The 22115-nt window shown below is 44.4% G+C and overlaps 2 protein-coding genes across 5 annotated transcripts; one reads left to right on the forward strand and one right to left on the reverse strand.

Moving 5' to 3' along the window:
* The first annotated feature begins 1356 nt into the window (after positions 1-1356).
* Positions 1357-7864, forward strand: LOC105704353 (aminopeptidase N). 2 transcript variants are annotated; one of them, XM_023432971.1, is made up of 15 exons: positions 1357-1455; positions 3340-3712; positions 3846-4153; positions 4311-4469; positions 4609-4908; positions 5067-5250; positions 5335-5491; positions 5569-5650; positions 5734-5917; positions 6005-6212; positions 6291-6568; positions 6649-6848; positions 6911-7222; positions 7303-7384; positions 7694-7843. In XM_023432971.1, exons 2-15 carry the CDS (start codon positions 3353-3355, stop codon positions 7841-7843), a joined length of 2964 nt encoding a protein of 987 aa, XP_023288739.1. In that variant the 5' UTR covers positions 1357-1455; positions 3340-3352. The 2 variants fall into 2 exon arrangements, with proteins under 2 accessions (XP_023288739.1, XP_023288740.1); XM_023432972.1 differs by lacking the exon at positions 1357-1455 and having other exon boundaries at positions 3353-3712; positions 7694-7864.
* LOC105704351 (putative aminopeptidase-2) lies at positions 7576-21690 on the reverse strand. 3 transcript variants are annotated; one of them, XM_012433491.1, is made up of 32 exons: positions 21483-21689; positions 20449-20967; positions 19461-19619; positions 18865-19345; positions 18568-18803; positions 17977-18344; positions 17597-17874; positions 17315-17502; positions 17009-17176; positions 16770-16922; positions 16482-16708; positions 16087-16374; positions 15144-15880; positions 14799-15037; positions 14326-14687; positions 13927-14198; positions 13667-13854; positions 13430-13597; positions 13186-13332; positions 13034-13112; positions 12287-12813; positions 12047-12199; positions 11657-11950; positions 11375-11558; positions 11145-11301; positions 10812-11074; positions 10083-10732; positions 9694-9861; positions 9403-9549; positions 9158-9236; positions 8871-9054; positions 7576-7981 (listed from the first exon to the last, which is right to left on the reverse strand). In XM_012433491.1, the coding sequence occupies exons 2-32, from the start codon at positions 20964-20966 to the stop codon at positions 7947-7949; spliced, it is 8097 nt and encodes a 2698-aa protein (XP_012288914.1). In that variant the 5' UTR covers position 20967; positions 21483-21689; the 3' UTR covers positions 7576-7946. The 3 variants fall into 3 exon arrangements, with proteins under 3 accessions (XP_012288914.1, XP_012288913.1, XP_012288915.1); XM_012433490.2 differs by lacking the exon at positions 7576-7981 and having other exon boundaries at positions 8680-9054; positions 21483-21690; XM_012433492.1 differs by lacking the exons at positions 7576-7981; positions 16770-16922; positions 17009-17176 and having other exon boundaries at positions 8680-9054; positions 21483-21690.
* Positions 21691-22115: the final 425 nt, after the last annotated feature.

Raw genomic sequence — 22115 nt, forward strand, 5'->3', positions numbered from 1 at the left:
ATTCCGGCAAATCCGTAAAACTGGCGCCCTGGATAATTCCTTATCTAAAATTCAACGAGCGATCCCCAACTCCTATACGTCACTGTCCAATAAACGCACCGACGCAGTTGGTAATTGATTTGGGTGAGGCGGCTTGATTAAAATCACCCTTACCCCCCGCGAAGCGTCGTGATTCATCCCAAGTCTTCTCTGATCAACCGCCTCGGATTGATATCTCGTTCATCTGGATACTCTTCAATTCTAATGATTCCTTTTCTGAGTGCGCAGTCTAAAGTGTAGCATTTTGTAACGAAGGAATGGGCAGAAATTGATCGAAGTTCAGTTTCGAATCATTGCAAAGACATGGTCTTGGTCTTGCATTGAGAGTTTAGATCCTTTTAGATCCCACATCAATTAACATCGTTTTTAGATTAATCAGGACTTTAGGATCCCTTCAAGACCCGCAAAAACGCAGAAAACAAAGATGGCCGACGCCATTAAGTCGTACGAGAGTTTAGATCCTTTTAGATCCCACGTCAATTGACATCGTTTTTAGATTCATCAGGACTTTAGATCCCTTCAAGACCCACAAAAACGCAGAAAACGAAGATGGCCGACGTCATCAAGTCCTATGAGAGTTTAGATCCTTTTAGATCCCACATCAATTAAATGCGACAAACGAAGATGGCCGACGCCATCAAGTCGTACGAGAGTTTAGATCCTTTTAGATCCCACGTCAATTGACATCGTTTTTAGATTCATCAGGACTTTAGATCCCTTCAAGACCCGCAAAAACGCGGAAAACGAAGATGGCCGACGCCATCTAGTCGTATGAGAGTTTAGATCCTATTTAGATCCCACATCAATTAAATGCGACAAACGAAGATGGCCGACGCCATCAAGTCGTACAAGAGTTTAGATCCTTTTAGATCCCACATCAATTGACATCGTTTTTAGATTCACCAGGACTTTAGATCCCTCCAAGACCCGCAAAATCCCGGCAAACGAAGATGGCCGACGCCATCAAGTCGTATGAGAGTTTAGATCCTTTTAGATCCCACATCAATTTATATTCATCACGACTTTAGATCCCTTCAAGACCCGCAAAAACACGGCAATCCAACATGGCCGACGCCATCAAGTCGTATGAGAGTTTAGATCCTTTTAGATCCCACATCAATTAACATCGTTTCTAGATTCACCAGGACTTTAGATCCCTCCAAGACCCGCAAAATCCCGGCAAACGAAGATGGCCGACGCCCTCGGCCTCACCTGCGTCCTTTCCTCCTAGATCCTCTCGGAAGTGGCGTCGGGCCGAAGGAGGGAATCCTTACGGCGTGGCGCGAGGTGCGCCTCGCTCGCAGTCGCGCTCTGGCCGTCTCCTGGAGTGGACGCGCCGCTCCTTGGAGCACCTCGTCGTCTCCACACCTAACCACCTCCGGATCTCATGGGTCGACCTTGATCTTGTGCGTCTAAGTGAGTCCAATCTGTGATTCCGTTGGGTGAAGATTGTGTGAACCGCAGGAAAGGAACGGGATAAAATTGGAGAAACAAAAGACGAATAAGGAAAACCAGGGAACTTTGAAATACAAAGGGAGGAGTCTCGTGAAAGATTTCTCGGGATAGATTGATGTTTCATTCTCCTTCTTTAGAATATCAGGATTTCTTAATCCCTGGTTGGATCAGACTCATCTTGTGAGTCACTCCATGAATATGCGGGGGATTTTCTTAGGAGATAATTGCATATTTGTATGACATTGCTGTGCAAGTAAAAAGATCGACAGGGTCGAGAAATATATTGTTCGTTAATACGGGGCTGCGAAAAAAGATAAATATATGAAACGGGAAATTTTTATTGCTGATCATTAAATGCTAAAAAATTATTAATGCTCAAAGATTATCAATTGATTAATTGCTGGTGGCTTCGTCGGGGAAAATAAATTCCTCGAGCCTTGAAAAGTCCGCAAACTCTCGGAAGAACTCGATAGAAAGTTAAGAGAGATGTCTTTCAGACTTTAATTGCGTCCTGGATCCAAGTCTGAGAGTCGGAGTACTCGAAGAGTTCGACACGTGCGGTCTCGTTTCCTTACTTTCTAAATTATTTTTATCAGCGGACAATTACACCCGGGAGCTAAAGCCTGCTAAAATTGGCGATAGAAGGAAAGTCCGTAAATCCGTACGTGAAAGTAATCCCAAGTACATAGAGTACATGGAATCGCCTCAAGGCTCTCTTACACTGTTTACACAACAATTCGTACGTCCTGATACATACTACGTACAGTCATTACAATATCGAATAATGCTTGGGACAATGCTTGAAAAATGCCTCTTCATCGTGTGACATTCTGACATGTTTGTTTAGTGATTCATTCGTTTACTAATTTATTTATTCATACTGGTGGTTCTTTAAGGCGACATGAAAGCAGCGATCGATTAATCCAGATCATTTTAATTAGATTGAACGATAATTTTATTAAGATGAAGAAATTTTTTATACAACGTACTGTTATTACAATATCGATTAATGCTTGGGACAATGCTTGAACAATGCCTCTTCATCGTGTGACATTCTGACATGTTTGTTTAGTGATTCATTTGTTTACTAATTTATTTATTCATACTGGTGGTTCTTTAAGGCGACATGAAACCAGCGATCGATTAATCGAGATCATTTTATTTATATTGAACGATAATTTTATTAAGATAATTCTCCTTCGCGATGGAAGAAGCCAAGGAAGGAGCTCCGTCTCTGGATTCATGATCTCCCCAGGAGATGAATGCACCTTCCCTAACCTAACCTAACCTAACCTACACTAACCTAACCTAACCTAACCTAACCTAACCTAACCTAACCTAACCTAACCTTCCCAGGTCTTCCGCGCATTCCGCACGCAGCTCCTTTCACGCAAATTCCTCGCGTACTCGCGCTAAACCGATGTAATTGCTTCTCGCGCTTACGCTTGCAAGTGCGCCGTTTAATTGGTCCGCCGTGTAAGCTCGCGACGACGCCGTAGCGCCACTTATGCGCCTCTCGAGGGTCCCTTCGTCTTCCTTTCTTGAAGAGCGCTCCTTGTCGAGGAGTGGAAATTACTCTTAATTATTTCCACCTTCACCCGCTTTGAGCGCTTATCCAGAAGCGAGGAAATCCCGCGGAAAAGGAGTCCACCTGGAATACCTGGTTTTCCAGAAATAGTTCCCTTCGTCCTCGTTTTTATTACCGTGGTCGTTAACATTGCGACATGTCGCGATGTACCACCGGCATTAAAAACGAGGACGACGCGAAGAATCGACGTAACGAAGTGAATGGAACTTGTATCGACACCTAGAAATTGAGTGGTCGCATTGGTCTTCTCTGTTAAGGTTGTCACATGATATGACCCAATCTCGCGAGGTGTTGGCAGTGATGGACAACCACACCACGACCTTCGGTCGCAAGCGAGGCTGCAGGATCTCGCCCTGTGGGGCTTTCCTGATGGGCGCCACTTTTCTCCTGGGTCTGGTGGCGACGGGTCTCCTGGTATACCATTTTGCCCCCTGCCTCGATGGGAAGAAGATCACCGCCTATGATGATCTCCATGACGGCCCTATGATGAGAACCGCGAGGACCTTCTCCTCGAGGCAGGCCAACAAAAAGAACCTGGACGTCAGGCTGCCCAAGTCGGTGGTCCCTGATTCCTACGAGCTGAAGCTGGTCCCCTTCATATGGGAAGGGAACTTCACGTTCAATGGCGAGGTGAGGTCCTTGGGAGGTGGGAAAGGTTCCCCGAGGTGGGCTTGACCATCTTAACGTGTTGAATGGGATGAATGATGGTAACGATTTGTAATCAAAACGGTCAAGTCTCACCGATAGTCTCCCCTGACCGCAGGTGAAAATCCTGGTGAACGTCACGATGGACACCAGGAACGTCACTCTTCATGCCCTGGACATGAAGATCGACGAAGGGTTCACCAACGTCAAGGAGCTGGTCACCGTTCGCGGCGTTCCCACCAAGACCAGGCAGATTCGAGTCGAAGAACAAAGGAACGACACCTTGCGACAGTTCCACGTGATCAGCACTGCGGAAACCCTGAAAGCTGGCAGACAGTACCTGGTGCACATGAAGTACATCGGCTACTTGAACGACTATCTCCAGGGCTTCTATCGAAGTTCCTACACCGTCGGCAACCAAACTAGGTCGGTGGAAGATGGAGCACTCTGAGCGATGTCAGATACCGGCAGGGAATTTCCTTTCATGCTGGGGAGATCTTGCTTCTGTTGCTGATTAAGGGGATGCGAAAGTGGCATTCGAGCGATCAATCGTTCTAGGACACTTTTCAATTTTGCTTCATAGATGGATCGCGACCACGCAGTTCCAGCCCACGGATGCAAGGAGGGCCTTCCCCTGCTTCGACGAGCCTGCCCTGAAGGCTAAGTTCCAGATCAGCATCGCCAGGCCCAAGAACATGAGCTCCATATCCAACATGCCTAGAAAGGGCGACCCGAAGCCTGTGTAAGGGAGGTTACAAGTTCTTGTAACTCTTACAATTGTATCGGTTATTTTTATTTATTTTATTTTAATTTTTTTTACACGAAACTCCCGAGAGGGTGTTTGGACGGAGATTGATGTTGCTCTTCCTTGTATTTTCCAGACCAGGAGTTCCCACTTACTTGTGGGACCATTACGAGCGCTCAGTGCCCATGTCCACCTATTTGGTTGCTTTCATCGTCTCGGATTTCAAGGTGTTGAAGTCCAAGTCCGGTAATTTCGGTGTCTGGGCCCGCAACGAAGCCATCAACCAATCACTATACAGCTTGGATATCGGTCCAAGGATTCTGGAATACTTCGAGGGGTACTTCAAGATCAAGTTCCCTCTGCCCAAGATCGACATGGTCGCTCTTCCCGACTTCTCTGCTGGTGCCATGGAGAACTGGGGACTCATCACCTACAGGTGAAGCACGAATATCCTATCAAGTGTGTCAGAAGTTGCGATTAGAATGGCCGCCAGAGTTTGTTCCTGGTTAAAACTGAGATAGTAGTTCCTGGGATGACTAAAACGACGGGAACTTATTCTGCAAACTAATGGGACGAGTGGGAATTCATTTCTAGGGAGACGGCCATGTTGTACCAACAAGGCGTCTCCACCAGCAGCAACCAGCATCGCGTTGCTACCGTTGTTGCTCATGAACTAGCTCACCAATGGTTTGGCAACCTCGTGACACCTAGCTGGTGGACGGATTTATGGTTGAACGAAGGGTTTGCCAGTTACGTGGAGTACCTAGGAATGAATGCCGTAAGTTGAATCGCCTCGGTACTACCCATTAACCAAATCGGTCCTAATGAACTTTTGCCATTAACGCTGACGTATCCATCTTAGGTGGAACCGCAGTGGAGGGTCCTCGAGCAGTTCGTGGTCCATGAGGTGCAAAACGTCTTCGGCTTGGATGCTTTGGAGTCCTCGCATCCGATATCGATTGAAGTTGGCCATCCGGATGAGATCAACGAGATATTCGATAGGATTTCTTACGGGAAAGGTACTTCTGCCTTGATTAAAAATTTGGTTCCTTCTCAAGGAAGTGTCCAGGAAGCTTATCCGTACGATTGTTTGCAGGGGCCTCGATAATTCGGATGATGGACCATTTTTTAACCACCGACGTCTTCAAGCAGGGATTGACGAACTACTTGAATGGCAAGTGAGTCGGGCGATGATGAGCATTTTTTACAATTGTTAGATACGTTTTAGGACGTGTACCAGTCACCAATGTACTTTTCTTAGAGCCTATCAAAGTGCTGAACAGAACGACCTGTGGGACGCTTTGACGCTTCAGGCACACAAGGATAATGTCCTATCACAAGATGTCACCGTAAAACAGATCATGGACACTTGGACCCTCCAGACTGGGTTTCCAGTGGTCACCGTTAAGAGGGACTACAACAATGGCGAAGCCGCCCTTACGCAAGTAATGAGATGACATGTTTAAACCAAACAATGCGTCCAAGTAGCTTTGGATTGGTAGTCCACTTCATTACGCAATTCCCTTTCTCAGGAAAGGTTCATGCTGCGAAATGGAACGGTGATGTCTACAACGGGCGAGGAACCTCGTTGGTGGATTCCAATTACCTACACCTCGGAGAACCGAAAAAGTTTCGATAACACCCATCCATCGCACTGGATGAAAGCGGAGCCGAGTCTTACCCTAAGAAATCTGTCCGCTGGTCCGACAGAATGGGTGATCTTCAACGTCCAAGAAACCGGTAACGACCGTAACTCCACCTCCCTTGGGTTTAAAGTTCCCCGATAACCCCTTCTGATCACGGCGAACAAACTTCCAGGGTACTACCGAGTGAACTACGACCAGATGAACTGGCAACTCATAATCAAGCAGCTCAACAACGAGAACTTCAAGAGCATCTCCACCATCAACAGAGCCCAGCTGATAGATGATGCGTTGAATCTGGCCAGAGCTGGTCGACTGGATTACGCCACGGCTTTGGATGTGACATCTTATCTCGCTCATGAGACGGAATATCTGCCCTGGAAGGCTGCCTTTACTGCCATGAGCTACCTGGACAACATGCTAATCAAGGCCCAGGGTTACGACAAGTTTAGGGTACGAATTGGGAGAGATGGGATGGTCCAGGTGGGATGGTCTCTGGAACGGTACCGCATACGTGCATCTCCACCTTCTAGGTCTACGCCCTGAAGTTGCTGGACAACGTGTACAATCAAACCGGCTTCATAGACAGTCCCGATGACTCCCAGCTGACCGTCTTCACCCGCGTCGACGTCCTCAGCTGGGCCTGCAGCTTCGGGCACGACGACTGCGTCCACAATGCCATCAGGCAGTTCCTAAACTGGCGGAACACGCCAAATCCTGACAAGAACAACCCGTGAGTACCAACGTTACGGCGGGATAATTGGAGCAAGATTCACAATTGTGGGGTGACTTCAGGATCTCGCCGAATCTGAAGAGCGTCGTCTACTGCACGGCTATCAGAGTGGGTGGCCAAGCCGAGTGGGAGTTCGCTTGGCAGCGATATCTGGAGACCAACGTCGGTTCTGAAAAGGACCTGTTGCTCCATGCTCTGGGATGCACCAAGGAGGTTTGGATCCTGCACCGGTACCTGGACTGGGCCATCACCGAGAGCTCTGGGATCAGGAAACAGGACGTGGTCAGAGTCTTCGGATCTGTCGCCAACAACGTCATCGGCCAACCGCTGGCTTTCAACTACTTCAGGAACAAGTGGTCACGGCTTAAGGAATAGTGCGTGGCGTTCCGTTAACTATAAAAGCTGTGCTTTAGCTCCAGGGGACGTCACACTGACACCGATTTATCTGTTGCAGCTTTGGCACGTCATTTCTGAGCATCAACCACATCGTCAAGTCCTCCACCAAGAGAATAAACACCAAATACGAACTGAAAGACGTAAGTACCCCGACTTTTGGACTGTTCACTGTGGGACACTTGAATAATGGAAGTGAACATTACCGGTACAAAACGCGTAAGGATGGTTTTTGAAAGAGTGGCCAAAGCTGGTCAACAATGTCTAATAGTCCTTTCAACTTTGAGGCTTCTCTTCCATCTCCACCCTGGACGCTGTTGTGTACGAAATGGGCTTTGCAGGATTTCATGTTTATTGGGCAGTGGTACTGACATGGAAGACGACACTTACATAGACATAAAAGTTCAGAGACGGCTCAACAACAGCTTTGACATACACTTTTGGCTCCGCAGTTGCTGGAATTCGCCACCGAGCACAAGGACGAGCTGGCGTCGGCGTCGCGAACCGTACAACAAGCCATAGAACAAGCGGAGGCCAACATCCGGTGGCTGGAGAGGAACCATGTGACGATCCGGGACTGGCTGCAGAGGAACACGGCGTAATCAGCGTTATCAGCCACGGGTCGAGAATTTCCTCGGGCGGAGAAATCGTCCACTTGAGAAATCGTTGGGTCTTGGGTAGAGTCGGTCCACTTTGCGTCGCCTATCAGCCTCGTCGCGTTTCCTTCCCTGTGGAGTGACCTGTTTCCGAAGTTACGATAAGGCCCTCTTTTTGTATGTACTTGTAAATACAATATCGCGCGCGCAAGGTTGATAGTATGTATATCGGAGGTTTAAGCGTGGGCAGGGGAGGTTGCGGTATAGTGTTCGGGCATGATCCCGGAGGTTGGAAGGTGGTGATGAATCGTGCCGGTTTGTGGCTTGTGTTGATGAACTGAGGTCTCCTGCGTCATTGTAGCCGGGTACACATCTGAAGACAAATGTCTCTTTAGATTTGTACTCGGATTGGGATTGCTAACTCTTTCCAAGATTGATTTGCAGCGATTCTGCGCGACATTTCCTGTTGGTCCTCCTAGACACTTCATGGGACGTGATGTTCTATCATCATGCGATCCCACGTCCTGTCTAGAAGGATGTTGCTCGGATTCTGATTGCTAACTCTTTCCAAGATTGATTTGCAGCGATTCTGCGCGACATTTCCTGTTGGTCCTCCTAGACACTTCGTGGGACGTGATGTTCTATCATCATGCGATCCCACGTCCTGTCTAGAAGGATGTTGCTCGGATTCTGATTGCTAACTCTTTCCAAGATTGATTTGCAGCGATTCTGCGCGACATTTCCTGTTGGTCCTCCTAGACACTTCGTGGGACGTGATGTTCTATCATCATGCGATCCCACGTCCTGTCTAGAAGGACGTTGCTCTTGCCGGTCATGGTTTATTAATTTACATAAGTTTATTTTTCCGAGTTGTTGCAATGCGGTACGATAATAAAGTTGTATTCATTTGTATGAAAAGGAGGAGGGAACAGTACCGTGTTCTTGGGATATTGTTGGTGTTGGATGGGTTGTGGTGCTCAGATTAAAAGTAACAGTGCGGCGAGGAATAACTCTAGGAGGATGGGGATTGTACCATGAAGATCAGCACTGGTGTCCGTGGGAGACACCTCTTTGTATGTTGTTTCCAACCACGAGATGATGTCCGCAGAATAAATTCTGAACCAGTTCAAGTTCTCCTTGGCCTTTTCTCTGACGACATCCAACACGGGTGCCATGTCTGGTAAGTTGTCGCCGGTTAATTCTGCAAAGGTCTGCAGCTGTAAATTAAAAGGGAGGGATGTTAGAAACGGGAACATTGAAGCACTGTGAAAGGGTAATTGTTATCTGGGGTAAATCTGGCACATCGAGAGAAACACGTACCTTATTATACTGTTCGGAAGTCGATAGGTATTCACTAAGTAAGACGAACAATTCCCCAACCTCGTCCCAATTGTTGAAACTGAAATGTCGATTGATGATTACGGAGACTCGAAGGTTGTGCAAAAGTTCGTAACGAGTTGCATGCCTTCAATGGACTCAAAATAAAGCCGAAGTTTCGCTGATAGGGAGTCCCTTTATCATTTTTTTAGCTGATGAATCGCTTGGGAAAGAAACGAAACACTTACTACTGGCGCAAGTCCTGGTACCGATGAATCAAGAAATCCAAAACCGCGTTGGTACCCACTTCCCCAGAGCTGAAGACAGCAGAGAATACTTTCGAGACATCCAATCTTCGGATGGCTTTGTCTGAAGACACCGATTTCTTCAAGTACCTGCGATTCAAATCCCAAATCCATTACCCAAAAATTCCTTACCCAGGCAGGATCGAATAATTGCGGAAAGTAATGGCGCTTTCAACACGTAACATAACGTGGAAGAAGACGCTACTTATGCATCAACCCAATAGTTACACTTACTCGAAAAGAATGCTCCTATTCTGCGAACATCCCAGACCATCTAAAATGTCGGATTGATGGGCGACGAATTTCGATTTCTTGTACTGATCCCAAAGGAAGTCCCAATCCTCGGTTGTTCCATGCTTTATGGCCGTGCAATACACGACTTCCCTCACATTCGGTGAAATCCTGGGGTCGAGACACATTAAAGCATTACTTCTTGCTTAAGGTGAAGTGAAACCCCCCTCAAATAAGCCCATCACCCAGTAAAACATCGAAAACCTGCACGAACCACACCGTGTTCGTTCTAGTCCATGATGAGTAAAAAAAATGACTTGGTCACACAGATATATACAGGCTGACTCTTTCGAATCACCTTAATAAATTCATATGACAAAGAAGAAACCCACATCTTCGAGGTGTCCTTGCGGAAAGCCGCGAACACATCCAGGGATCGGCGAACGCACTCCTCGTGCCCATATTTGCAAGCCCAGGTAGCTATCAACAGTCTATTCAACATGTCGACATGTCTATCTCCATCCTCATCCTCAAATCCAAGTTTCCTGAAAGGCTCATCAACCAAAGCCAAGACGTGCTTCGCGAGAAGCTCTTCCCGATCACGTCCTCGGAACCGCTGATGGAGGAACTTGAAGTTGTTGAAGAACGCCTTCCACGGGAAGTGACTAAACTCGCTCTTCAGGTAATTAGTACCCTCCAGAGCCAAATTATACTTTACATAGTCTGCCCTAGCCAAATTGAGCAGATCGTCGATGATCTGAGCTCGGTTTACTTCGTGGATGACCGCGAAGTCGCTCTTCAGCACAGACAACAAACGCCACCAGGTCCTGTTGTCATAGTTGACTCGGTAGTACCCAACTTCCTGGACGTTTAAGATGAACCAGTCATCCGGGATCGCTAGTTTGGTGCTGGTGAACCTTTCCCCGAACCAGAAACTAGGGGACGTCTCGTGGAAGTCCCTAGATTTGCTGTCGGCGATGGTGATAGGGACCCAGAAAGTGGCGTTGGCTAGGGACGAGTTCCCAAAGTACAGAAACCGTTCCTAAATCCGGTGATCAAGATGCTAATTAGATTCTTATGATCTGTGGTACTCTCGGAGGCTGCTGATCATTTCCACGCACCTGGGTGAGCGATAATCTTCCCCCATTCAATGTTGCGTTGATTACCGGGTATCCTTCTTGTTGTGTCCAGCTGTCCATGATCGTTTTTACGGGTACCTTCAAATTCCAGCTGGTTTTCGCCTTGTCTACCTGAATCTGCAGGGCCAATGAGAGATCATCAGGTGTAGTGTTGTTGTATCGATGTGTTATCAGGTAATCGTGCAAGGCGTTTGCGAAGACAGTGCTCCCGAAACTGTGGTGCATCATCCGGAGGACGCTGGCGGCTGTAGAGATGGGTATTTTGTGTTGACAATTGACCATGGAAGCAATTGACAAACCCGTCTTGCTACTTACATTTCTCATAAGCCACTGTACTAAATTTCTCCTTAACGTGAGAAGGCGTGGAGCCGCTGGTGGTCATCGGATCAGTCTGTGGAGGGACGTCGAACTCCAACGCGGTTTGCAGATCGTAGACCACAAACTGATCAAGAAGCTGCCAGTCGGGCTGCACCTAGGGAAGAGTCAACGCTTCTTTTTAGTACCTTCCAGTAATTCCCTGACATACGATCTAAATTGCGCCTTACCGAATTCAATGTAACCCACTGGAAGTATTCCGCAAATCCCTCGTTCAACCAGATGTAGTCCCACCATTGACAGGTGACCAGGTTCCCAAACCAGGTGTGAACCAGCTCATGGGAAATGAGAGTACCCGATGATCTTCTTCTGAAGGCTGATGTGTACTTGTCGTTCAAGATCAATGCCAACTCCCTGAAATGGAAAGGAAGTGATGAGGAAGCACGGATCACCGTTCTCTATCACGGGGACGTTCTATCTTTTTAAATGATGGTTGGGATTTCTACACAGACCCAAATGTTACTAGGCCCCAATTTTCCATGGCGGCCCGACCGAAATCTGCTATCGCCGCGAAATCCATTTTAGGGAGGTCATAGGGCACTCCAGTGAAATCCTCCAGGAATTTTATGGACTTCTCTCCGACAGACAGAGAGTAATCCGTGTATTCAATTAGGTCACTTCGTCCCCAGATGGTTAAATTATTGTACTTGTTGGTGTTTTCTCCAAAGTCTGAGACTACAAACGCTATCAGATAGGTGGACATCAGCGGAGTCTCTTGGAAGTTGTCTCTTATCAGGTCTCCAATCCTGAAACATGTTAGAGAAAATTGTTACTTATGGAGTCTCATTATTTATTTTATGGTCTTTGGTTAAAGTGGTTTAAAAGTATTTTTAGGTACTCACGGTTGGGAGTTGTTGAGCGGCATGTTGCTTATCACTTTGTACTTCGGCTCTCTTCTGATATGAATTGTAAACTTGGCTTTGAATTGGGGCTCGTCGAAACAAGGGAAAACTTTCCTGGCGTATATCGGTTGGAAATGGGTAGCACCGATCCAGCTGGAATTTCAATAAATTACCGCAATTTGATATCGTAACGATGAAATTACTGTTTAAACAATTGTTATAGGAAAAAAATATACTTACTGAGTCTCCCCATCGTCATCCACGTAGGAGCTGAGATAAAATCCTTGAAAATCGTCCACAAGGATCCCAGAGTACTTAATATTAATTTCTAATTTGGTACCAGCTGGCACAATCGAAGAGAGGTAAATAGACAATTTGTTCGTCTCCGAGTCGACGTTGTATGACAATACATTGTTCTTAGTTTCGGCACTTTTGTGCACCTGGACGTCCTTTATATCGATGTTGCTTGCATGCAGGACAATTCTTACAGTCTTTTGAAGGACCTTCGCGGATATTTTCACTAGGCCAGAGAATTTCGCTTCTTGCAATTTTGGGTTTAGGTATATGTCGTAATGAGTCGGTATGATTACTGTTGGCAATCGATAAGATGTACTTGGGTATGTCTTGTCCAGCCATTCGTAAATTCTTGGGGAGTATGTCTCGAACCATGTTATTTCTGATTGTGCTCGAGTCAAGTACGAGTTTATGTTACTTGCGATCTCGGAAAGTGGAGTGCCGCTCTGATGAGCTTTCGAGAAAGCTTCGAACTGAAATTTAACGCGAGCTTGTTGGGTATTTCAGAAATAAAGGGGTATGAAAGTGAAAATTCAAAATTTACAACGTGAATATGGAAGCAATTTCAATTTTTATAAACAATTTTTTAAATGACTGTAAATAAATTAAAAAAAAAATTGAAGTTTCATGGGTGCAGGATTTTTCTTAAAGCCAGATTTCGATAGTGTTTTTATAAATAAAAAGTGCTTTTACCTTGGCTAATAGTTCCTTAGTAGATAACCGCGAAGAAATACCCTTTAGGATACTTTTAATTTCTTTGTAACCTCCGTAGCTGCAGATTGCAAATTAATATTTTACATTATTCTTTTGTAAAGAGATTTTACTTACGCTACTTAAGTACTTACTACTTGTACATGTCTTTGTAGTACTTCTGAAGGAAGTCAAGGGAGAAGCTTGCACCTATCAAGCTCGAGTCATAAACCGAGGAAAAGACTTTCTGACTATCTTGCAAACGAATCTCAGAATCGAAAGTAATTGCACTGCGCAAGTACCTGAAATTGACAAGTAATTGTAATTATCTCTTCGTTAATAAAAAATCTCATTCCCTGGTTTCAGTAGAAATTTCGGTGGAAAAAATGAAACACGTACTTCTGCAGTATTGTCGTATTTTTAGTACAACCCAAAGCTTCCAATATTACTAATTTTTCGGAAACAACATTAGCTTCCAAATATCTTTTCCACAAAAATTCCCAATCACTGGAAGATCCATGTCTAATGGCGGAACAGTAAACCGCAGATCTCTGGTTTACAGGTACTCTGAAAATGCAATTTCAAATATAATTATTACCTAATTAGAGGATATGAAAGTCCCATTTGAGTGTTTACCTCTCTTTTGGATTCTGTCTCCATTTCGAAAACGCTTTCTGCGATTCTAAACGACAGTCCGAATGTCCATAATCACATGCCCAAAGAAGCACATGTCTCCTCAACAATGTGTCCTGATAATCTTCCCCATCAACATCGTAGAACCCAAGACTTTTGTAGACAGGCTCTATCAAAGTCAGGAGATGTTCCTACAAATCGATAACTTTGTTGAGCCTCCACCTAAACCCAGCAACATTGCTGATGAAGTGTCACCAACTTACTTTGAACGATTTGTATGTCTCGGTCCCAGCTAATCTCTTGTTCAAGTGATTAAACCCATTGAAAGCTGCTCTCCAGGGAACATAATTGCTCTCCCTTGACAAGTACCGAGTTGCAGAAAACACTATTCCGAAATCTACATATCCAGTTCTGCCTAAATTCAGCAGATCATCGATGATAGATGCCCGATTCACCTCGTGGATGTCGTCCATCATCGCCAGGGCGTCGATGATCTTGTACCATGACTCAGGGTCATAGTTAACTCGATAATACCCTGGGTAATAATTAATTTGTTGCAACTCTATGATTTGTTTGCGCTAATCTAAAGCCAATAGGGGTAAAATGTACTCCAATCACGGTGCAGCATTTTCCCCTAATCGCTATGAACTTGTTCCTCTCACCGGATTCTTGGACGTTGAAGATCACCCACTCGTCTCCACCAGCACTTATGTTGACAGAGCCTGTCAATGTGTTCAGCCAAAATTGTGGGGTGGTGTTGTTAAAAGACGGATTGTTCTTCGACGCCCAAGTGACGGGAACCCACCAAGTGTTCTTGCTGGAGGCTTTTCCTCTCAGAAGAAATCGTTCTTGAGAAAGGGACGCCACTCCGTCGCTGATGGTGACATTCAGGACAGGGAACCCAGACTGGGTGGTCCAAGAGTCAAGAAATTTGTTAACCGTGGTCGGCAAAGGGTATTTCGCGGCATTTACTTGGTCCTGGAAAGCCTTGTAGAGGTCCTCCGGCTTGGCCACATCATATTTCCTAGGATAACAATGGTTTAAGTGTAAACGGACCTGATGTGGCTACACACACATCTTCATCCTATTCTGGGCAGACTGATCTGGATATTTAATTCAGGCCTGATCAACTCACTTGGTCTTCAGGTAATTCTGCAGCGCCCTGTCGAAGATGGTGGGACCAAACACCTTCTGCACCATTCGAATAATACTAGCTGCCTTTGCGTAGGAAATGCCATCGAACATGTCTCTGATTTGGGTTGGGCTGTAGACATCGTTGCTCATGGGATGAGTAGAAGTGACTCCATCCACCCCAAAGGACACCTGAAGATGGTCCACCACGAACTGATTCTCCAGATTCCAGGATGGCTCCAGCTGAAGAGCACCCAACACCCAAACGTTAACCACATTCATTTTGGGTTCTTTCGCCGTTTCCAACAACCTAAAAAGGCCCTTCCCCAGCATGATTTCATTCACCAACCTTGGCGGATTCGAAGTACTGGAAGTACCTCGCGAATCCCTCATTCAACCACAGGAACTTCCACCAAAGTGGACTGACGAGGTTGCCGAACCACTGATGGGAAATCTCATGACTGATGACGTTGAAGGCTGCTTGTCTCGTCGATATGGAAGTGTCTTTCTGGTCCACCAACATGAAGACCTCCTTGAAAGTCAGAAGACCCCAGTTCTCCATGGCGCCGGACGCAAAGTCCGGCAGGGCAGCCATGTCCAGCTTCGGCAGATGGTACTTCTGCTGGAAGTCCTCTTCGAACCTGGTCAGTAGTCTTTTCATGGCGTCCAGGGAGAAATCAGCCTGATCGATGGCGTTGGGTCTGGCCCAGACCCTTAGAAGCGTGTCCGATGTGTTGTCGGACTGAGATTTGAAGTCTGAAACGTGGATAGCGACCAGGTAGGTCGACATCAATGGAGTCTCCTTGAAGGTGTCTTTGATCCTGTCTCCGGATTTCTTGGACATGTCCAAAGGCATGTTGCTGATCGCCACGTAGTTTGCTGGTCTGTTCACGCTGATTATGAAAATCGCCTTTAATGCTGGCTCGTCGAAACTTGGGAACAACTTTCTTCCTGAACATGGCTCTAGGTGAGTACTTGCCAGCCACACTTTTCTGCCTTTTTTGTTCGTGTAGGAGCTTCTGTAAAAGCCGTTCATCTCCGTGTTCAGGACACCGTTGTAAGTGATCTCGATCAGCAATGAGGTTCCTGGGGGTTTTAGGAGGTTAGGTGCACTGAATCGCTTCAAACTTTGTGGGATGAAGGTGGAGACTAAATTTGCTTATAGATTTTAAAAAATTTTCATAAAAAATGATACTTCACGGTTTAAAATGATTCGGTACGTTCAGTTCGATGGAAAGCTTCTCTAGCTTTTTGAAACTACTTTTGTATCACCTTAAAAATTGGAATTGTACCTCTTGGGAGTTCGCTCTCTAATTCTATCACCCAGAAGTGGTATTTCGGTTGCTTCTTAATATTTTTAATCGGCCTAGGGGCCTTATCAACGATCACGCTGACTTTGGAATAATTGATAGCGTTTGCATGAAGTGTTATCGTCTTTGTTGCTCGCTGCACTTCGGCGTTTATTCTGACGAATCCGTCGAAAGTGAAGTTGCCGACCACGAAGTATGGAGTCACTTCTATGTGGTATTTCTTGGGGATGATGTCGAGGGGAAGACGATATTCCGTGGTGAATGTGGGGTCTGTAAAAAAATTCATTCCTACAGCTTTATGTCCATAAAACGTGGGATTTTGGTCTCTCTCCATTATTCGGCGGATATGAAAAATTGTATGATTTATAAAAACGCACCATTGTTATAGAACTCCTTGATCCACTTATTAATTGTTGCCGAATTCTTCTTGTACCACTGAAAATCATATTTCGCGATTTCGAGAGATTGTTTTAGCGTTGTGTTCACTGGGACGAAATTTTCAAATCGAGATCCTATTAATTCTTCGTATTTGTTAATTAACTCTTCCGTCGAGAAACTTTGCGACGTTTTCGACAAAAGATCGGCCATTCTAGTGTCCCCGAAACTGAAAAGAAAATTCTTGAAGAAATTATATTTATTATTGTCTGGAATTATTTTATGCTTACGTGGCCACCATTTTTTCATAATGTTGATCTACAAACTGAAGAACAAATTCCGCCCCTCGTATTCCGCATTTAACAACAGACATAAACGATGAAAATTTGTCTTGATTCCGAATGCGATTTTCTTCAAAATCGGAAAGTACGTATTTGAGAAACCTTCCGAAATAATTAATAAACAAAGATAACGTTATCATCGATTTTAATATCGTGTAAAAGAATTAATTAATGTGGAATTCACGTACTTATTTATTATTGTCTGATTCGTACTACATCCAAGGGAATTCAAAATGGAAATTTTTTCCGCAGCCGAATCGGCTTGTAAATATTTTTTCCATAAAAATTCCCAGTCTTCCGATTTTCCGAGCCGTATCGCCGTTTTATAAACAATCTCTCTCTGATTTGGAGAGATTCTGAAATAACGATAATGAAAATTTTTGCACAAATATGCTTTAATCGAATATCAATAACGATAGTATTTATGTATTTAACTCGTCGCCCAGCTTTGTGGAATTAATTTATTATGTTGGACTTTTGAAAAAGCAACTTACGGGTTCGTTTTGCCCTTTTTGAATTTCTCAAAATATTCCAGAGATCTCGAAATGCATTCTTCGTGGTCTAGTTTACACGCCCACTCGTTCAATTCTCTTCTCAAGAAAATTGTTAACCAATCATCCTGCTTGCGATCCTCGAAGCCTAATTTGTTGTAGGTTTTTTCAATCATCACCAAGACAATTTTCTGGCACAAAATACCGATTTGAATTGTGAGGATTTTTTTCGACAATGCCTAAGTTCAGGTTAAGGGTTATTATTAAAAATCGGTAAACACTTACCCTGAACTCATTGTACTCAGATTGGCCATCGAATCGTTGTCGGAGAAATTCGAGGGCCGTAAGAGCCGCCTTAAATGGAATATAATTCATCTCGTTACGAATATATTGGAGGCCATTAAAAGCAGTTCGATAATCGACAAGATTTGCTCTGGCCAGATTAAACAGATCGTCGATGATAGCCGCTCGATTGATCGGATCAATTCGATCAAACTGATCGCTGTTCAAAGTATCGATTATTTTCTGCCAAGTAGCATTGTCATAATTCACGCGATAGTATCCTAAAATCAGAAATTCCGAATTAACACGTTGATTATTAATCTAAATAGTAACATCTTACGTATTAATTTAGTTGCATTATAAATTAATTTAAGTATGCATGCCTGATTCCAATACATTGAAGACTATCCAATCCTTCTCTGCAAGATTCACTTTAACGTTTCCACTTCTCTCGCCAAGCCAGAATTTTGGTTCGGTATTTTCAAAATTCACCTCTTTTTGGGTAGTCCAAGTTATCGGAACCCACCAAGTGTCGTTAATCGGAGTTTCTTGCAGATTTCTTAGCAAAAATCGTTCTTGGCGAAACTCCGCTTTGCCATTTTTTATGGAAACAGAGACCACGGGGTATCCGGCTTGGGTAGTCCAAGTGTTCATTATATTTTCAATTGTCGTTGGGATTTTTATTTCGGACAAGTCCACCTGTCGTTGAATCGACTTCCAGAGGTCTTCCGGTTTCGCGTTGTCGTATCGCCTGTTCAGAGTAGATATTATAAAATAGAGAATAGAATACCGGACCCGATTAAGGCAGAAATTTCGTTGCAATTCATCTCTTTCAATTATAATAGTCTTCGTTTCTCAAATCGGAAGAGTCCTCGTCTTGGACTTGCTTGAAGCATGATTCGTTCACTATGTACCCGTGCTTACCTCGACCACGTGTACTACAACAAACTAGGAGAGCACTTGTTCCAACTTACTTGGACCTCAGATAGTCCCGAAGAGCATCGTTGAACGAATTCCCCAGGAATAGCTGCACCATGCGGAGGACGCTGCTCCCCTTCTCATAGTTTATGGTGTTCGACATAGAAGCTATGTCCAGTTGAGTAGAAGTCCTCTTCGACATCGGGGTCGACGTCTCCAGGGCATCATCAGCGAAAGCGACGTGATGTAGATCTACCAGGAATTGCTGATCCAGCTTCCATTTTGGCTCGATCTATTTTTCACACTCATTTTTATGGCCATCAGTGTGGTGGAGTTATCCAAGCGCGATTTACCTGGTTCGTTACGACGTACTCGAAGTACCTGGCGAAAGCTTCGCTCAGCCAAAAGAAGTCCCACCATGCCGGAGTGACTAGATTCCCAAACCACAAGTGCGTGCACTCGTGAGAAATTATCCTAGCCACCTTCTGCTGATCCTTTGCCGATGTGCTTTTGCTGTCGTACAGCAAATAGATCTCGCGAAACGTCAAGAGACCCCAATTCTCCATGGCACCAGCACTAAAGTCTGGCACCGCCACCAAATCCGTTTTTCCAAGCTTCCCGTCGTTACCGAACGTCCTGGATAATTGTTGAATTACTTTCGGTGCTACTTCTAAGGCAAACTCGGCCTGGGCGATTGCTTCCGGTCTGGCCCAGATTCGAACTTCGTCTTCGACTGCATTGTTGCTGATAGATCGCAGCTCCGAGATGACAAAGGCGACGAGGTACGTCGACATGGGAACTGTTTTTTGGAAAGTGTCTTGGTACAGACCATTACTGAAAGCGAAAGGGGTAGTCAGGACATTTTCTGGAGTCTCGCCGTTCATCCTGTCGCATTAGTTCATATTTAATTCGGGATTTAATCATTTCATTCACAATTAACTTTACTTACGGGAGCTTCTTTGTCTCGGCTAGTCGCATGTTGCCGATGGTCTTGTACTTCTCCGGCCTGATGACGATGATGTTGAAAGTCGCCTTGAAGGCTGGCTCATCGAAACATGGAAAAACATGCCTGGCGTATGTCCCTTGGAATTGTGTCGCGGCTAAATATCTACAAATTTTAGCGCAATTAGATCGTGGTTCCCTTTAAGGGGGTGTGAAAGGGTGGAGACTTCCCTTATATCCTTCATATTCACACTGTAAAGCTTGAAACGATTTTTGTAACGCTAGTTCAGAGAGAAGTTTCGTAGACGAGACCACACTTTCACGTCCCCTTAAGCCAGATCTTTTGTTTAATTATTTTGGCTTAATTAACGCAGTTTATTCCCCAGTCGTTGACATTGCCGAAGCTAATCGGAGTCCGATTAGATCATGTCCTTTAAGGGGGTGTGAAAGGGTGGAGACTTCTCTTATATCCTCTATATTCTCATTGTAAAGCTTGAAACGATTTTTGTAACCCCAGTTCAGAGAAAAGTCGTAGACGAGACCCCACTTTCACATCCCCTTAAGCCAGATCTTTTGGTTAATTAAATGTTAGCTTAATTAACGCAGTTTATTCTCGAGTCGTTGACATTGCCAAAGCTAATCGGAGTCCGATTAGATTATCAATGCTCGCAGAAACACCTAAATATCTAAAAATTTCAGCGCAATTAGATCATGTTTCGCTTTTGGCCCTAAGGGTGGTTCCCTTTAAGGGGATGTGAAAGGGTGGAGACTTCCCTTATATCCTCTATATTCACATTCTAAAGCTTGAAACGATTTTTGTAACCCCAGTTCAGAGAAAAGTTTCATAAACGAGACCCCACTTTCACATCCCCTTAAGCCTGATCCTTCTTTTAATCAAATGTTAGCTTAATTAACGCAGTTTATTCCCGAGTCGTTGACATTGCCGAAGCTAATCGGAGTCCGATTAGATTATCGATGGTCGCAGAAACACCTACTTCCTTTTTCCGCTGGCTTCAAAGTACGAACTTCTGTAGAAGCCCACCATCTGATCGTTAAGGACCCCCTTAAAAGATGTGCTGATTGCGATGCGAGTTCCCTTCGACACTGAATTCTGCAGATTGATTGTCTGCTTATCCGTGAACTCGTGATAAGCCGTGGATTCGATCTTCAGAACCTCCTCTCCAGATTTTACCAGAAACTTGTCGGTATTTAGCGATCCACCGACGTGGAAAACCAAATTTTTTGTGCTCTCGATGACGTCAGCTGTGATGGTGACGCTTCCCGTGAAGTTCTTGTCACTTGGATTTGTTGATATGAGAATGTCATATGATCGAGGCTCGATTGACTTCGGCAAACGATATTCGTCGTCTTCGATCGATGATTGATATCCCGGTGCCTGATTTTCCCAAAAATTTTCAACATTTCTGGGATCATTGTTGCTGGCTTTTGAAGTCACCGCCGAGATGAACAATGTCAGGATGATGAACTTCAGGATTTCCCGGAGTCGACACATTCTAGGGCAGAAATTAAATCCAGTTTGTACTATGTAGGTGTATGAACGTTTCATTTCGCTACATTTATTAATTTATTTAATGTAATTTTGAATTTCATGACGGGGATTAATAACGAATTGCAACTTTCAGGATGAGCTTGAAGCTTCGCTTTCACTCAAAATATCACAATTTTTCCCCTTAACGCTTAACATTTCAATTATTTCACACATTAATAACGAATTGCAACTTTCAGGATGAGCTTAAAGCTTCGCTTTCACTAAAAAAAATTACAATTTTTGCCCTTAACGCTTAACATTTCAATTATTTCACACATTAATAACGAATTGCAACTTTCAGGATGAGCTTAAAGCTTCGCTTTCACTAAAAATATCACAATTTTTCCCCTTAACGCTTAACATTTCAATTATTTCACACATTAACACATGTCGATTGTTCACTTTATCTCTCCTCAATTTCTTGATTTAAATTAATTTTCAGTTTTTTATCAAGAAATAATTCCCAACGAGAAAGCGTACCTGCCAGATAGAAGTGTAGCCGAGCTCCTAAGTTTATTTCCTCTTGACACTCCGTTTATAAAGTCTGTCCGTTATCTTATCACCTTGTTGACCAATGGCGTGCTTCTCCCGAAACGCGAGAAAGCCTACGAAAATTTTCTTTCGAACCTTATCACATGTAGAAAATTTATTAATCATTGACATTTCACCCGGCGAGAACCCATGCCTTCGTTAACTGCAGATTTCCGACTTTCCGCAATGGATTTTCCGATTACTCATCGATAATCGTCATTATCTCCGGAGGTTAATCTGTGAATGTATGTCTCTTCATGTCCACTCATACTTATAATGTCAATTGCGGGATTTCATAACTCCAAGCTGATTCAACAAATTGCAAAGAACTGGTCTTTGAACAAGGAGGCTATAATGTCTTTAACACGCACGAAACTTCATTTTCTTTTTTTTTTTTCCCTAGATCTTGGAAAAATTTAATTTCATAGGTGTCGAGAAACTTTTTATAGCCTCCATGTTTCTATGGAAAAATGTCAAGTAATTCTTTATTAGTTATGAGATGCACACGTGCTGCACTGATCGCGGAAATATTAATAATGACTTTCAGCGGTCGTGCACACACGTGCATCGAATTGTCCTCGG

This window comes from Orussus abietinus, unplaced genomic scaffold (genome assembly GCF_000612105.2).
Source record: "Orussus abietinus isolate OABI.00-Male unplaced genomic scaffold, Oabi_2.0 scaffold40, whole genome shotgun sequence".
Taxonomy (NCBI): domain Eukaryota; kingdom Metazoa; phylum Arthropoda; class Insecta; order Hymenoptera; family Orussidae; genus Orussus; species Orussus abietinus.